The sequence below is a fragment of the Aedes albopictus genome, chromosome 2, assembly GCF_035046485.1.
Source record: "Aedes albopictus strain Foshan chromosome 2, AalbF5, whole genome shotgun sequence".
Classification (NCBI taxonomy): Eukaryota; Metazoa; Arthropoda; class Insecta; order Diptera; family Culicidae; genus Aedes; species Aedes albopictus.
Genome location: NC_085137.1, coordinates 172,784,791 through 172,803,382, shown reverse-complemented (window position 1 = coordinate 172,803,382; position 18,592 = coordinate 172,784,791). Strand labels below are relative to the sequence as shown.

The following is an 18,592-nucleotide window of genomic DNA, read 5'->3' as shown; positions in this document are numbered from 1 at the left end:
CTGGAGGAAAACTCGAAGGGCTTGTGCTTTCTGAACATCTCCCGGAGTAATACCGCGATAATAGGCCAATAGTCAAACCAAGTTGATGAACAGTGCTTTTTCAGTAGTGGTACGTAAGTTTGCATGTTCTGTATCACATTTTCATTCTGAACATTCCCAAAAGCCCGGCAACCCTAAACCCGGCCCTGTTGGATTCTGTCTAGGAGGACATTTCAAGCTAAATTTAACGGCTCACTCCCAGCTCCCCGGCAGAAATAGAGTACCGCTTCCCGGAAGGTAATGCGGGATAGGCTTTTATCTTCAGCTTCAAACTTCCCCGTCGTTGTCGTCGTCGCGGTGACCGACCGACGTCCATCGTCCATCGTCTGGACAGGATATGGCCGGTCAAAGCGCGACGACATGTTTTGCATGTGTGTGTGTTTGTGCCTGTCTATGCCTTCCGCCAGACGCTGGCGGATAAATTTGACAGGTTGTCGTCGTTTGACGACATTCCAAGATTTTTTATTTGCATTAAAAGCCTCGTAGCTGGGAAAACTTTCTGAAAGGTGGAAGAACATGAATGAATGAACGGGACTCACCTCCGCAGACCAGTGTGACATCTGTCAGGGTGGCCGAATCGAACAGGTTCGAAAAGGCCGCCGCCAGGTTCGACGAGTAGTTGCTCCATTTGAGGCAATACTGCTGCTGATCCATCTTGACTATCGACTTTGGCGAATTCAGCTTGACGGTTATTGTAACGGTTGCAGCGCGAGACTTGGATGATGATGATGTTGCTGCTGCTGCTGTCGATGGCCCGTCACAGGTGATGAGCTATCGTGTATTCTGGAAATGGAGAGGGAAAGAAGGAAGAACTTTGTTAGATGATTGTTACTAGCAGGTAGAAGTAGGATAAACAATCAACCATGCGACTCCATCGAAGTTTAGTACCAAGCAACCGATCACTTTTTCGCACCCCAGTCAATTATCATCGTCGTTTGTTCGCATCCGATCGCGGCAGCGACGTCTGATCGCGCACCTTACGCATATTTGCACAACTCATCAGAGCGCCGCCAAACGTGAACCCGTCATTATGCGTGCGTTTCGGCCGGTTTGTTTCGGCGGTTAATCGTCACGTGCCGCGATCTACGGCGAAGCTTTTAGCTTAGGCATCACCACGGCACGGTACGTTAGGTTAGAGTTAGCGGGACGTAGACGCCGATCATTCGGCGGTAGACGTTTGGAGACCTTGAGAGATCATCGATACCACGCACAATTCTCACGCATAGTGAGTGGCCTTCAGCAAACGGACGCACCAGACGTGAACCGCCGCCGCCGCGGCCGCGCACCGACGCGAACACAGACTTTCCATTCGTTTTTTGTGAACTTTTTTAGGTAGGCCCGTCGCCGGGGTTGCCCCGTTGTCTGTCGGTTATATTGGGCTTGTTGAATTATGCAAATGAGTCAACCTGGTGATCCGTTTGCGTTTTTTTTGGGTGTTGATGCTGCAAGTGGAACGATGTGCGACAGAGACAGCAAATGCGTTACAGGTGTTTTATGGGTTTACTAGCCTGATGGAAGACTGTGGAATTCGATCACTAACCAGCGATTCGCTGATAAAGGTGGAGTTGAAACAAGATATTACGCGATTTTGATTGGTTCGACGATAGTTTGTCACTTTTTCTATGAATTCAATGACGGGTTTGATATGCAATGAGAATATAATGCCTATTTTTTATTGTGCTACAATTTCCCGAATGTCAGTTCTCCTAATGTGTTTTCCCAGAACACCTGTTTCCCGAATGACCAGTTTTACCGTAAAGGTTATACTTATACATTGCATTCTTGTTCGAGGTGATCGCTCGCCACAAAATGTTCTCGATTCAAAGGATGGAGATGGTAATGAGTCTGTATTTGGATAGACTTCCAGTTATGGTGGTTTGAAAGCCACCTGACTATACTGCAGGCCCCTAGAATAACGCTTTTTGGATGATTTCAAGGCCCTTCCTCAATTCCAACTCGTCTAGGCACCTCGGGAGTGATTTAGAGACAACCTCGGACGCTAGAAGGACAACCGGAACTGTACGGACGTCCTCCAAGTGACACATCTGCTTCAACTTCTCCGCCAGGTCGTGGTATTTCGTTATCTACATATATTGGCCAGAGAACATTGATTGGACATTATGGTCTATTCGGGGAATCGGGCCAATTGGCACAAATAAGGGAGCCCATAATGATCTCGCAATCCCAGTACAGCAGTAATGCAAGTAATTTCCAGAACCGGCTCCAGCTAGTACTTGTAGTAGGGTACAAATATCTCAACCAAGTTGTGCTTTAAAGCAAGTTGTTAGTGAATAATCTTGGCAACTTCGATGTGACGATCACGGTAGGCTAATCTAGCCAACACTGAACGGTCTGCAACACGCTCGATCCTTCCTAAGAGTCTACATTTTATGAACAAGCCCTGATTCGATCCTGAATGGCTACCATGAAGCCTGCGTCACATAAAGTGCGGTCATTTCATTACGGTTTCAGCATTATGCGAAGTGTCCGCATCTGTTGGATCTTGGAAACATTTAGTACCTGGATATCGATGAAGCCTTCTCCTCTTACTGCCTGTAGCAGGGTTACGATCTTAGATGGCGCATCCGGTGCTTGGTGAACGCCACTCATACTGGTGGTTCTAACGCCTTGAGGTCAGTATTGGTCTATCTTACCACCCCGTAGCATACAGCTTAGCGCTAGGTCAGCAGGGGAATAGCAAACGTATTGATCGCCTTAAGCTTGTTGTCGGCTGACAGAAAGCTCCTCAGAACATAGTTGAGACGAAGCAAGAACTTGTCCTGTAGTGCCTTCTTGATCGTTATGAGGCGAATGCCTTGAACTAGCTGGAAGTCGATTTATTTGTACGCTTTACTTTCAACCATGTCCCGAATCTACCTTTGTTCGTTGACGCGGAAATAGCTGGCATCAAAATTTCATCCGCATGTCGTTCCTGAACACCGTCATAAGCAGTAACAGTGCTGATCCCGCAAACAGCTTCAGGTCGTCAATTAAACAGGTGTCGGTAATTCTTGTACACCTGCTCCCAACTTTCAAGTCATAGTCAAAGTTGGATTGGTTGACTGCGTTGCTGAGGCAGTTCATGGCAAGTCAGAATCGCAGTGGACCTTTAGTCTTGGAATCACTCCATCCTGATACTGAGAGTTCTTGACCGCAACAGAACTGTTTTGTCGTACGTGCTCCGCATCCCCATCACATGCTGTATTGACGTGATGACTTTCACATCTACCATGTACAACCTTAAAGTACTTTGAGCAGGTGCGAGTGCGGTATTGAGTCGTAGGCCTTCTTGTAATCAAAGTACACCTTGCTCGAGTTCCTCTGCTGATCGGTGCCTTGACCTACAATATCTGCATCTACGATGACCTGATCTGTAAAGATTGATTGTTACGATTACTATAATGAAGATTATGCGGAACAGGTCGTCGATTTATAATTATTTTAGTTCTTTATGTTTAATTTATTTATTTATTTACGCGTATCCTAAAATAATAAATACCTTCATATTGTCTACATACAAACATATCAAAAGTTGCACGAAACCCCCTTTATTTCAGAGAACAAATTTCCGAATTTCAACCTCTATCAAGTGCACGCGTTACCCACCCCCAACCATTGCGCAAAGCAAGTTCTTACTCCAAATTAAGTACCGTTCTTAGATCGTAATCACTGCAGTTACAGAACGCACGGAACGGTTTTCCGTCTGTTCTGCTTCCCCATAGCAGCACCACAAGCAGCGCACCGACAGCCCATTATCAATCAAGACCCGCCGCACTCTCTCTTCAACTCGCAACGCAAGACGTTGAGTTGTGCGTTGCGTTGCTGCAAACTGCTGAAACTGGTTTCCGCCCTAAATTTTCCGCACCACGTTTTTCACGCACGCCACCACCGCGGCACAATGCCATACGCATCGAATTGCCAGCCAGTTTGCTTCATTCCGACTGTTGTTGCTACTGCTGCTGTTACCTACCTATTATCTACGCGAAAAGGAAAACGAGTTTTCTTACTCCTCATAAGCCCAAATTTGGACCGTCGTCGTCGGGGTGGGGGAAAGTAATTTATCATGCACACTCACTGCACCCACCACCACCATCACCATCGAGCACCAGTTAGAGGGAAGTGGTGGCGCTGCTGGGGTTTTTCGACTAAGGAAAACTCGTTTTGGACGGTCCTTTTGGTCGATGCACATTAGACTGGTTTGCAAGACTTGATTCTCTGCTTCAAACTGATAATTACCATAAGGGTTATGGTTAATGTTTTATGATTACCATTGCCTGAATGGTTGGAACAGTACAGGTTATTGTTGTTTTGTGATTAAATTAAAAAGACGAAGAGATTCAAAACTATGGGATTATCATGGTTCGAAGGATAACGTCCCTCTGGAGCCGGCCTTCTGATAGAATTATCATACTACAAATGGTTCTTGAAACGGGTTTACCCAAGTAACAATTTTAATTTTATCAAAGTTTTTTAGCGATTAAAAAATCCTAAACATAAAACCATTGATGCCGACTTGAAAATGCTCTCGAGTTCTTGTATGCCTCAATAAGCCCACGTTCTGGCTAGTTGGCCCAGTCTTATTAGGGTGTACAGGACTTCGTATGCAAACCGGCTTAGGATTTCGGGTTGTATCATAGTTTTATCAATCTTCTAAATAAAACCATCTTCTGACTTGTCAAATAATTGTTTTGATTATTTTTCACTCTCAATGTTCGATCGTCAGAATAAATTATGCTTTGTTGTTTATCCAGCCATCAATTGGAAAGATGCAGATATCGAATTCAGATTTATTTTCCTATTTAATACGTGTCAGGAGACATGCCAAGGAAAATTGTTGGTGAATGTGGCTGTGATAATGACAAAAACTAAGTGCGCCACATAAACTAAGCATAATTTGGAAGTTAAATGCATTTAATTTACTCGGTGGAATTGGGTGCAAAAAAGGTTTTTTCCTCACAGCGGAGTTTAAAAGACATTATGTATTTTTCTGACAAAATAAAATGATGGAAACGTGTTGTATGGTTTAATTTGATCTTAAGCTGTACGTGAAATCATAAAATTGAGTAATAATTTTTCTGTATTTACATAAATTATACCGGCTAGGCGACATATTTTTCTGGTAAAACTCTGTGTTCCTGATGATTCCTCCAATAGGGCTAACCCTCCTGAGGTAGTCATAACTGAGCTCATGATAGAACTAGTGATTTTATCACAGCATTTTTTTGGTTTATGTTACGGCCACGAAATCTTTTGTTGGTTTTATGCATTGCCTCACAGTTTTGTGTATTTGTTTACAAAAAAAAATCTCTCCGACAACAACCGCAAATGCAAGTTTTATGGGGATGGTATATAATAAGTGATAAAACCAATTCATGTCTACTTGCAAGTCTTTAACTTAAGATATTTATAGCAGAAGTTATATGATAGTTTTATGGAACGCCAAAGGTTCAAAGTAAAAAACTACCACATAAAACTAATTTAGAACAACTAGCTTTTTGACATGCTCGTATAAAACCAGGATAAAACATGAATAAACCTTCAAGGCATGCTGATTGTTACTTGGGTAGTGTAGTTATTCAATCAGAAACTTCTCTATGAATTCCCTGAAAATAACCTCAGGAACTCATTCAGGAAGTTCCCTAGGAGTTTTTTCACGATTTTCTCCGAAAAATGTATGCAATAATTTCTTAAGGACTTTAAGATTAAGATCCCTATCTTAAGGGAATTCTTCAGAAGTTCCTTCATTAAATTTTTAGGGAATCCCTTCAGGAGTTATACAGAAATTGCACTAGGAATTTATCCAGAATTTTTTCAGGAATTTCTCAACCAATTCTATTAAAAATTTGATCAATAATTTCTCTAAGAATATTGCCAGAAATTGCTCTAGGAATTCCTCCAACAATTTATCCAAAAAATAAATCAGAAATATCAGAATTTTTTTCTATATTTTTTTTAAATAGCACATTTTTTAAAGAATTGCTTCAGTGTTCTCTCAAAAAAAAAATACTACTAAATTTCCGGTAACTTAAGCAAGATAACTACTTAGAGAATTGCCTTACGGTTAGGAGCTTCTAGTAATTTCTTCTAGAAATTGCCTTTGCAGGAATATGTCCTAGGGATACCTACACACCAATCTTGGTTGGTAAAACCTGGTCATGCGACCGATCAACTTGCTCAGACTTTTGCTATGTTTAATCTTTGTGTCAAACATTGCGTAAAACGGCACAGGTTTGCCGATACAGCCACACGAGGTTTGACCGTTTGACTGGTGTGTAGGTGCCTTAAGGAATTACCTCCAGAATTCCTTCAGGAAATTCTCCAGGACTTTTTTCATGATTTTCCCCATGAAATTGTTCAAGCAGTTTTTTGGAAATTTCTCAGGAATATTTTCAGAAATTCCACCATGAAAATCCGTCATGAAGTTCTTAAGCTCAATTAATTGTGCAGAAATTCCAACAGGAATTTCTCCAGGATTCTTCCAGATATTTCTCAAGGAATTCAACGAAGATTTTACTTGTCCCAAAAATTTCTCCAACAATGTCTCTGAAAACAATATGTTATAAATGTCTCTCGGATTTTTAACAGATTTTTTTTTTAATTTTGCAAGAAACAAGGATTTGCCATAGAGGTTTTTCCGAGAAAATGCACCTAGCAATTCTTCTAAGAATGTTCCTAGAATTTCCTTTAGGAACTGCCGAAGCTCCAGCAGGACAGTTACCTTTAACAACTTTTCCAGAAAATTATTCAGGAATTTGAGTAGATATATCATAGCACAAATTTCCCAAATGGAGGAGAACGTGCCTCTTGAGCCGACCTACTGAGATATGCCTGCAGTAACTTCTCTAGAAATTTCCTAAGGAATTACCTCAACAATTGTTTCTGGAAGCTCCCCAGGATTTTTTTCATGTTTTGCTCCACGAATTTATCAAAAAAAAAAAATGGGACTTCCCCAGATTCATGAATTTGTTTAGGATTTTTATCGTTTCTCTAGGTTCATTTAAAAAAAAGTTCAGGCATTTTTTCATTATATTCTCCAGGAACTACACGTATGATTTCCCAACATATTTCTGTTTTTCCAGATTTTTTTTTAAATTTTTTTTTCGAAAAAAAAATGTTATTGAAATGTTTTTTTTTTAGTTTTCAATGGATGCTAGTAGAAAGTCGTCTAAGATTTTCTCCTGATATTTCTCCAGGGACTTGATTTGGGGTGTTTTCTCCAAGAAAATACTCCTAGCATTTTTCTACGATTTTCCCTACAAATTTCTTCAGGAACTCCTTCGCCAGTTTCAGCAGGAAAATTTCTTGAAGAGTTATTTTTAGGAACTCTTTCAGCAAATTCTTCAGGAATTATTTAGATTATATATTTCTTCAATAACTTCTTCAGAAATTGCCATGGAATACCCTTAACAATTTCTATAGGAAGGTTTCCAGGGTTTTTTTTTTTTCATAATATGCTTCATGAATTTATCCAAGAGTTTTTTTTTTCAGGATTTGCTCCATAAAATTTTTCAGAAATTTTTAAGGCGTCCAAGAATTTCTCCAAGGATTCGTTTAGAAATTTTTCTAAAAATCTTCCAATAATATCTCCAAATTTTTTTGAAAATTCTCTTCAGACTTTCATTTAGGGGGAAGTTTGTGCTCGAACTCAACCGGGAATTTCTCAATAAATTTCACTAGAAATCATGCACGAGAAATCATTCAAAAAATTTCTCCAAAATATCTTTCGAAAATTTCTTTTCCATAAATTGTGTCACGAATTTGACTAAGAATTTTTCAATGTTTCTCTAGGAATATTTCGGGAATTTCTTCAGATATTTCTCAGGAACTGCACGAGAGATTTCCCCATAAATAAACAGATTTCAAAAAATCAAGGTTTTTTTTCAAAATTTTCTCCAGCAATTTCTCGAAAAATTCGCCTGGAGATATCAGGCTGTCAACAAGAAATGTTTTCTATGAAGTTCTCAGGGGATTCTTATAGAAATTCGTCTAAAAATTTCCAAAAATTTGTCAAAATCTCCTCTTCAGCAACGTCTCTAAAAATTCATTCTGGAATTTCACTAGCCGTATATCTTCAGCGGGAGTTTTTCAAAGGGTCCTCTGAGAATCCATCCTAGAATGTCTTTTTACGTTTTTCAATGGATTTATCCAAAAACTCTTCAAGGAGTCCTTTCAAAACATTTCAAGAAATTTCGACAGAAACTCCCGTAGAAAATTCTCCAGGATTTTTTTCAGAAACTCGTCCAAGAATTCTACCAGGTTTTCATTCATCAGCTTCTCCAGGACATCAGGAGTTCACTTATTTCAGAAATTTCTAAAATCTTTTGGAATTTTGCAGCGAATTTTTCCAGAAATTTCTTATAATGTGTCTCTACGACATTTTTCAAAACATTTTTTTTGCAGGAAAAATCAACTTTTTGCAGATCTTCTCCAGATTTTTTTGCAGAAGTTTCACGAGCAATTAATCCAGGAATATCTTCAGTATTTTGACTAAGATTTCCTCCCAGAAGTAGTCTAGAGTTTTGTCTTAAATTGTGTCAAGAATTTATCTAAGAATGTTTAACATTTTACCATGGATATTTTAGGAATTTCTTCAGGAACTGCACGAGAAATTCCCCCGCAAGTTGATTTTTGTAAATTTCGCCAGCGATTTCTCTAAAAAAATCACCTTTAGATTTCTCCCGGCAATCCTCAAGAAATGTTGTCTACGAAGTTCTCAGGGGATTCTTGTAGGAATTCGTCTTTTTTTTTCAGAATTTGGACAAAAAATCAATTCCGGAGATTTCTCCGATAACGTCCCTGAAACTTCACTCAGGAATATCTCCAGCGTTGCATGATTTCTACCGGAGTTTTCCAGCGATTCATCCACGAATTCCGTCACGAATGTCTTCACAAATTGCTCTGAAAATCCATCTACGAATATATTTTACATTTTTCAAAGTATTGCTTCAAATACTTCAAAAATCTTCAATGCCTTCAGAAACTTCTCAAGGAATACCTGCAAAAGTTTTACAAGAAAATTCATCAGCAACTCTTCTATGAATTTATACAGGATTTCCTGCAGAAATTCATCCAAAACATCCACCAGGGATTCAGCGACAAGTTTCTCCAAAAAATCACTTATTTCAGAAATTTCTAAAAAATATCCTTAGAAATTTCTCTACGAACTTTCTCAGGGAATCCTCAAAATATGTCTCCGGGAAATTTTTCAAAAAAAAATTCTTGCTATGGAAATCAATTTGTTGCTCGTTGCATACATAGCTCTTTCGTGATGAGGTGGTTGCATATGACCATTTTTGGCATATTAGCACATTTCATGGTGAATTTCTTCCAAAATAATCCCAGAATTCCGTCAGAAATTTTCTCTGGGCTTTCTTGATTTGCAGAAATTTCGGGATTTTCAGAAATTTCACTAGCAATTTGATCCTAGATTTGATCAGTATTTTCGTCAAGATTTCCTCCCAAAATTCGTCCAGAATTTTGTCGTAAAATGCGTCATGAATTTCTTTAAGATTTTTTTATCGTTTCTCCGGGTTTTGTTTAGGAATTTCTTCAGGAACTTAAAATCCACTAGGGGATTCCTTAAATAACGACTTTAAATATTCGCTCGAGAATTTCTGCAGATTTGCTCAATTTTCACTGGAGTTTTCAAGAAGTTCACCTCACCTATGGATTCCATCTCATATTCCTCTGAAAATCCAACAAAGAATATTATTTTTGCATTTCTCAATGACTTGTCAAGGTGTTTCTCCAAGTATTTTTCCTTCATTTTTTTCAAATGTCCTACTTTCAGTCATCAAAAAAATTTCAATAGAAACTTCTCTACGAATTTCTCAAGGATTTGCTTCAGAAATCCGTCCAAGATTTCCTCCAGGAATCATCGACGAGTTTCTGTAATGGTTCAAAAGTTCACTTATTTAAGAAATTCTTAAGAAAAACTGCAGGACTTTCGCTAAGATTGTTCTTAAGAATTCCACAAAATGTCTATACAATTTTTTATCAAAAAACAAATTAAATTGGGAAAATCAACTTTTTGCATTTCATTGCATACATAGCTTCAGAGATTCCTCCAGGAAACCATTCGAATAAGCCTTGTCAAACTCTTCAGGAATTTAAATGTAGTTATCCTTGAAGAGATTTTCCTATGAGTTTTTGCAGAAACTCCACAATGAATTTCTCCAGAAACTCGATTGGAAACGAGATCCTACAAGGAATCGACTAACAATTGGTGAAACTCTTGGACTATTGATCTTACAAGAGACGTGCGAAGATGATAATTGATCCTTCAAAGCCCAAAGGGACGATAGAACTTATGTTCTATAGATATTATTCACAAAAACAGCCTATAGGATGAAGCATAATAATTGGATGTGCAAGAAATTTGTTAAAAACGTTTTGAATCGTGAAACATCCAATTACCATACCACTTATGGTAATAATCATATGCTGTATTGTAAATTTATCGTTTTCTATGGAATTGACTACGAAATGCACTGTAGCGTTGATTACAATATGTAATATTACTGTTCGATAGCATTATTTAAGCATATTTGTTTTTATTTTCAGTTCTTCCGTAGCAGTCTAACTTAAAAAGAAAACGAGACTCGAGTCGTGCTGCACGTGTGCATATCCAGAGAAAGGGATACCCCTTTTTGGCTAGCGAGTTGTTGTTTGTAGCAAGTTCTGTCGGAAGCATGCCACTGACTGACTGATAGTAATTATATATTCACAACGTAGCGAACGACTGATGTCATAGTCATAGACTCTAAATATTAGGGGAGGGAGCTAAGGTGGACTCCCTCCCTGCTAGCCCGCTGCTTTTCTATTAGGAGCTAAAATGTTTCGACATGAGGAACAGTTAGACGACATAAGTGCATTTGCATTCCGTTTTTCTGATGGAAACATTCGACAAATGGCCAATTTTTGGCCGGGCCTATCCAGAAGGGACACAGTAGTAGCTAGAGCCGCAAAACTGCAGAGAACCGTCGTCACACGTCATTCGGCGTAATGGCTTATTTATTCGAATGTATGCTAATGTCCCCACTACTGTAATGTATTCTTGAGTTTTTGTTTTCATTTTTTTCGAATAGTTTATCCATAGAGGCAAACATTTTTAGGTACATAGCACTTGACTCCAACGTTCAGTTGGAGCGAGTGTTTCCAACAGGCAGTCAGCGCCAGCGGTGTGGTATTGGCAGTGATTCACCGTTAGGCTCCTGCAGTATTTTGCTGATTTAAATATATTGAAGTGGCGTTTGTTAGCTGGAAGCGGCAAATTCCAGAATTTGCAACACTAATTAGAGACTATTTGAACGTGCGTTTGGGCGATAGGATAGTGGCTGCACTAGTGTGTAGTGTTCCAGATTTGAGTGACATGAAGTTTCGGTATCCTTGAGCAATTTGCAATCGTTTTGAATATGACCTTTACGATGGTTGACTAAATTTTCTATGAACTTACAACAAATACATATTTACAACAACAATTACGTTCATATCATCCGCGAAACAAACAAGTTGACTGGTTGTCATAAAGATCGAAATGCATTTTCTTCCTCCGATTACAGCCTTCAAAAGTCATTATTCGACACCTAAACACTTCGAATTAGTTTCAGACCTTGTTACCATCCTCTACGACCCCTCGAACTCATTCCACCAACAATTATATTTGTCACATCACTGCCACCGAAAGAGGCCTTCTCGCTCTTCGTTGCTGGCATTTGAATTCTGAAGTACCTCAGTCCACCCGCCGTACCCCGTCCAGTAATTTTTTAATTAAGTTTAAGGTTAACTGAATCGGTGCGTTTCTTTCTTCTTGCGGGTTTCTTCCGCTTCATTTTCATTTTCGTTTCTTCTCAAACGCACTATGCGTTTCTACGTTCGCGGTGGTTCGTCCAATTCCTCATTCATTGCGGAATGGTTTGGGACCGCGTCTACGGGTTCTGTGCTTGCTGCTGGACTGGAACCCATTGCATTGTTCGGTCCGAAGAACCGCGTATTCAACCAAAATTCGAGAAAACGGAGAAGAAATAACAAAACAAAAAACCGACGACGACGACCAGTGCCATGCCAGTGGCAATCGTCCATGTGTTGTACCCCCATCATCATCATCTCAAGTCTCAACGCACTACCACTGCGTTTGGCTGCGAAGATTTGGCGGGCCGAGTGCGTTTCTTATTTCTTAGGCTTACGCATAGCATCTTGGTGGGTAGTGGGACAGAAGGAGGGTGGGGTTAGTGCGCGCGGTGGGTGGTAAGTGAGGCAGACTGGAAGCACGCCTTTGAGAGCTGCGGGGCTTTTAAATTGCAACTCAACTATGTATATACGCACTGGGGTATCGAATGCGCCAAAAGCCGGGGTTTGTGCGATCGAAAGCGGACCGAGGGGGGTCTGGGGGAATGAGCGGTGGAAAAACAACTCACACATAGGTACTTGATAAGTAGAATAACGATGCATGAGATGAAAACTGCGTGCAGCTGCTGTTTCTATGCTGGTTTGGTCAGTCAGTTTCTGAGGTATTGATACGTGTACTTGGGTTTTGGGTGCGTTTGCGAGTTAGGATGCCACGATGCACTAATTATATACCGTAGGCATCTGTTGTTGAAGACCTGCGCAGCCGGCGTAGGGCGTTCTTTACTGATACACACCAGGTTTCACTGGTATACAGCAGCACAGCTTTCACGTTTGAGTTGGATATTAACCTTTTAAGGCATAGACTCGATCATGGTGCTACCATCGGTCGCGACTTGAATACGAAGATATTGAAAGCTTCCAACATTCTAGCCCAGCTTGCCCAGGAACATCAAAGCTGGAAGGTTATATCTGCGTGGTTACGTCTAACGATTTAGGCTTTTCGACGTTGATGGTAAGACCTGCCACCGAGGAAAGATCGGCAAGATCATCGAACTTACTCTGCATATCAGAACGCCGTTGATTGATTGATTGATTTGTCTTTATTAGAGAGACTTTCAGCCCTTGGCTGGTTCGTCTCTAGAACGCCGTTGAGCTAAGAGATGTTTCATGGTAATTTTGGCTGCCACAGCAATCGAGGTTCACGATCAGTCGCACCCATCAGGATCTCGTCGATTACGATGAGGAACAGTAGCGGTGGTAGCATACATACTTGCCTTATTCCAGTGACGTACCGAGTGGGACCGTTGTGCGGTACTCTGCACTATAATGCCTCGTACTGGCTTCGATGAGGCCTGAGGACTGCTAACATTTTTCTACGATTCAGGCGGTCGAAAACTCTTTCGTAATCAATGAACATCTGGTAGATAGTTTTTTGGAAGTATTGCTATGATGCGCAGCATGACAAAATTCGGCAAGGAATTATCCAGGACAGAGTTACAACAACACTTAAAAAAGCTTCAAAAGTGCTCGAAACAGGTCGGTTAGTAAACAATCTAGAAAAGTCTCACACGGGCCTCGTAGCATTTGTCTTCGTCTTACTTAGGCGATAGAAAAGACATATATCATCGGTATTTTCGTTTTTACTACCTTTGTAGCTGTAGGCTTGGGAGTCTGCCAAAACGTTTTTGTTCCGTGTACCTATATGAGCATTTCACTTCCTTCTCTTGAACTGAATGCGGGCTTCGACTTTGATTCCTCGAGTTTTCACTATCTCAATCGCGAATTTGGTGTTCTTTCACTACTCCATCATCCTCCACGTACCATCTGTGATTTTTTTTTTTTTTTTGGTGTGAAACCGATCTCAATCGCGGTCCATTGAACGTTTACGCTGTCACCTTTCGGAAAATTCGCAGCGCGGTTATCCAGCTCCTGAATCAAGGACCATGTTACCGCAGTGTCTTTCAGTTGGCGTGTTTTGAATCGACCTCCGATTTTCATTTTCGGTCGATGCTCAGCCGAATTTTATCGATTATGAGATGAATGTCGGACGCCAAGTTGCAAACAGCTATGCTTGTTCATTTCTACAAATTTATGGCATCTCGTGGCGTACTCATAGACCGAATTCACGGATCCAACTGCGCGTAGAAGTAATCGATATGTGCGGAAGCATTGTCAGGTTGTATTAGGTACCATGCTTGGATGTTTGGGCTTCCAGTCTTTGGATAAACTACTCCAAACAGATTCTTAAGTTTTCATCCGACGTTTTGGTCACATTTATCATGCTTCACGAAATCTGTAGACAATGGGTTTGTTGTGTTTATGTGTGTGATGCTACTCACGTTGTATCGTAATATAAGTCTACAGCTTAGCTTTTGTTGATCCCAAACATACGTATCGCTACAACAAGAATCGTGGATACCAGGCGAGCACGGTGAACTATCATCTTCTGGAATTACTGCCGATAGTGCCGATCCGGGTCACAAAACGACGATGTAGTTGCCTGTTTTGGAGTCACTAGCTGTGTTGATCCTTGTAACGATTCGTTTGTCTGTTGAACGACTTTGCTACGTCTATTGTTCTTCTGTGTGTGAAATACGCCGGCGTACGTATTACTCAGCTTGTTTGTATCAGTGCGCTTGTTGACTGGGTTCGATGAATGACATGTTACCAGTGTGTGTGAATTCTGTTGTTTAAAGCAGAACTCACTATTCGTGTGCGATCAAATGCGAAGACATGATGGTTGGCAGCCGAGTGGTTTAGTCACAGTATTGGTTGTTGTAGCTCCGCTACATCCATGTCCTTCGTCGTCTTACCCTCAGCTATCAATAGGTCGGCTCCAGAGACACCTTCCCCATGCCGCTTAGAACAGGCAGGAGCTAGGGCTAGAAATCCTAGTTTGGAACGTAACGCATACGTAATAACGCTGAACAGATTGCATATGGAATATTGTAAATCATGTTCGATGCATTGTTTATGTCCACGACGTCTGTCACCAGAAGCAAAAGATTTCTGACGGTTTTCGCGTCTACAAGCTGACGATTATATTTGGATAGACCACCTTTAGAACTTTTTAGAATTTCCTGATAACTGTTTAACGTGTTTTATGGATGAGTAGATGGTGTCATCTGTTTTGATCGGATGCCAATAACAAGTCCAAAAATATTATTTTCCCGTCTGCTTCAACTTTCACTGTGAAATGGATCCTTGGGTACTGTCGTCAACACCAGAACGTCCCCGTACTTCTTCAACACTGGGAACTGGAAGCTCGCTCTCATCACGACGTTGTCAATATCCCATCGCTGTGATGACTTACTGATAGACTGATATTGGTGAACCGATAGCTGCATTCGATACATAATTCGGTCATCTCCAAGAACAGGTTCCAGTTTATGTCGGTATGTGGCTTGAAGTTTAGCTAGTTGTTGATGACGTCGCAGTTTATTGAGTCATTGGGGATGCACGTGGACCATCATAACCTGCAAACATCAATATCAACAGTCGAATCTGTAAGAGTTTATCAGTATGGTAGAGATTGTTTGATTCAGAAAACCCAAAAAAAAAAAACTGAAAATAATTGATGTAAATTAACCTAACAAACGCGATTCTTTATTATATTGTCGGGCCGCCACCAAACCGGACTTCGCACAATCAAGTCGCGACGCGACCCAACTCGCGACGTTTTTGAATCATATCAAAAGTAGTGCGCATCCTTCCCGTTGTTGTCAGCAACACAGCGCACTAGATGCGACACAGTTGCGACACTTGTGGACCAAGAAAATGGCAATTTTTGATTGAATGTTTGTCTTGTTTCCAACCGGATAGACAATACCAACGAACCTAACCTCAAAATGACTGACAATTCTTAGGTCATTTTGACAAGTGTAACATGAGAATGAAAAGACCGACAACATGGTCGGTAAAGTAGTAGATATGTTTTGACTTCTTCGTGCATGTGTGTGATCTGCCAAAACGACCTGAAAATTGTTAATCATATTGAGGTTAGGTTTTATGGTATAATAAAGAATAAACGATGGCATAATACTGAATTTGAAAAGTTTGAAGCCACAAAAACGAACAGCTTGTCAACCAGTACGCAGTAAGAGCAAAATTGAAACCTAGTTTTGGGGGAGCCTTTATGATATGTTGCGGTATTCCGGACTTCGGGACCAGGGTTGTCAATAAAAGTCATTTGATGATTTGCCAATTTCACTGATCCTAGTAAGTCTCATCTAGTAAGTAAAGTTAATCGAAGACCTCGTTATTTTTCCATAACGAAATACTGGTCAATTTGAAGGTTTACATTCACGGATGACAGTTTGCACAGAAAATGGTGGAACTGAAAAATGTCATGACACTTTTTCCATGAAATTTCGTGACATTTTCCAACACTGCTCGGTACCTAGCTCGGTACTATTCAACTCTTACAGCACACCATTAAATTTCAAAATACGCATCTTCTCATGAAAAATGCGTTATATGTGCCAGCGGATCCGTTGTCCAGAAACCAGAAGATGAAGGTGCGTTTCCGTCGAAACACGTTCGGGATTAAATAAAACGGGATGGAGTGTAAATTTTATGTTCCGAAAAACAGGCGATAAAATGCAATTTTATTAGGAAATATTTCAGTGGACCGTTTGCGCGTTACCTTGGCTTGAAATGTGGGGTCGATCGGAGGAGGAGGAGGAGGAAAATCGTTAAGTGAACTGCTGTTCGGTGCGATGGTTCGGGCAACCGAACGAAACCAAACGCGGAGGGTCTAACCCTTTCGATGCCAACCAGACAAACAACCACCAGCCAACCATCCAGTGCCATTAGTAGCAATAAAACTGCAAGTGACAAAAGTCGAATTCTACACTCGGCAAGAAGGGGAACCATAAAAAGAGCGCCAGCTTTGGGCTGCTTTTTGGATGTCAGAAATTAAAAAAATCGATACCGAGTTCGGATCGAAACAACCGAAACGATATAGATATCAAATTGAGATTTATGCTCGGTCGACCCTTGTTTTGCTGCAGGATCACCACTCGCCGGGGCTCATCCATATGCAAGCAAGAGGAGCCATTCAAAAACCCGTAGGTACCGTACCGCACACCGAATGCAGACGGAGGGTTTCCGTCTCTGGTCGTGGCTGCGAAATGCTCATTCAACTGCAGAAACCAACTGGAGGCAATAAGGACGAACCCGTTTCAGTCTGTCAGCCCGCCCTTGCCTTGTCCTGAAGGCGCCGTCCTTTCTGCACAGAGTTCTTAAACCGAAGGATTTTCACTTTCGTTTGCGGGGGTGGTGGGTGGCTCAGTCCCAGCCTGCGTTCGTGCTGCATTATGCGAGTTTCCGGAATATAAACGAAGTGAGCTGCCCCATATCCGTCGCTTTTGCTCGTTCGCTCACCCGCCCGACCCACCGAAAAGGAAAATGTTTTTATAGCATTCTCCACCGACGACGACGGACAAAGTGGATCGATGCAGCTTTGGAAGACTGTTACTGCTGCCGGGGGGATGGGGGACGCTCTGCTGCATGTACCTTCTTATGTGCAGTGCAGGACCCTGCGGTGAGACTGCTACGACAGCCGCAAAACAGCTAAGCGAGGTCTTTATGTACCTATAGCTATGGCAGCATATATGGTAATTTTACATCGTCTTCTGTTTTGGCCGGTTCGGTTCTGTGGGTGGAAGACGGACCGTTTGTGCATGCCAGAGCATATTTTGCCCCTTGTCACTGCCCCATTTAGCCTGATCCAGGTGGTGGCGCTGGGTGCGTTGATGTGACTAACTGCGGCGGGGTCGTTAGGCCAACACCGCACCGGCGGGCATTGCAGTAAGCTTCAAAACCATTGGAAGAAAATCTGCAAAAGAAAAATGGCTTTCTAGGGTATGTGTGCCATCAGTAATCTCATGCTCCCATTTCCATCTTATTCGAAAACAAGCGATTACGGCAGCGATTGACTCCGTTCTTTTTGTTTTCATTGGTGCTCATTTCTAACAAAAAATACAAAAATAAGAAACAAAACTAACAGCGCTTCAATCCTTTGTTTTTCGTGGGATGAAAATGGGAGCCACATGCTTAATAAGGGAACCAATACCCTATATAATCCAAGCGTGCACCTTAAACCAAATGAAAAGAAGCATGGGGCCTACCAATTGCACTGCGTTCAGGTACAGAGACTTACCCATGCAGTACCAAGCACCAAAAATCTTTCGAAAACAAAGGGTTAGGTCTCCTCTTTCCGACGTAGAAAGTGCGAGAGCACCCCGAAGGAAGGCAATTTTGAATAAATTAATTTTCCTTCCCCTTGGATGCAAACCAGGATGCGGAAGCTATGTTTTTCACTCTCATCTCGAAACCGGTTTCCGTTTTCGAACTACTTCCAGCAGGGGTTACTTTCATGCTACTATGCCAGCAATGAGCAAGCACATGTGTAGAGGCTCTTTCTTCGTGCTCCTATGCAACGAAGCGGCGATAGCACGTGCGTCGCGTCGTCGTCATCGTCGTCGTTTGTGCAATTAGATAAATTGGGAAGCTGTTTGGCGAAGGAATGGTGCTGAAACTACATAAGTGCCAGAACTAGGCAGGCAGAATTGGTTGTGGGGTGAATGGCTCTTCTAGGTAAAGTAGTAGGTAGTGGGAATGCTTCCTTTGTTTCGCATTTCGTTTTTTTTTTCGACCGTTGCGTCATTTGCCTCTAATCAGTTTTTAATCCGGCTCGTTATCC

At 41.3% G+C, this 18,592-nt stretch overlaps 1 protein-coding gene across 8 annotated transcripts in view; it reads right to left on the bottom strand.

Moving 5' to 3' along the window:
* LOC109398630 (zinc finger protein chinmo) overlaps positions 1 to 18,592 on the bottom strand; it is a 309,562-nt gene that overhangs the window by 92,514 nt on the left and 198,456 nt on the right. For all 8 annotated transcript variants that reach the window (XM_062850726.1, XM_062850728.1, XM_029859144.2 and 5 more), the window contains exon 3: positions 579 to 822. In XM_062850726.1, the coding sequence (XP_062706710.1) occupies positions 579 to 693 (115 nt within the window). In that variant the 5' untranslated portion in view covers positions 694 to 822. The remainder of the gene's footprint in view (positions 1 to 578; positions 823 to 18,592) is intronic.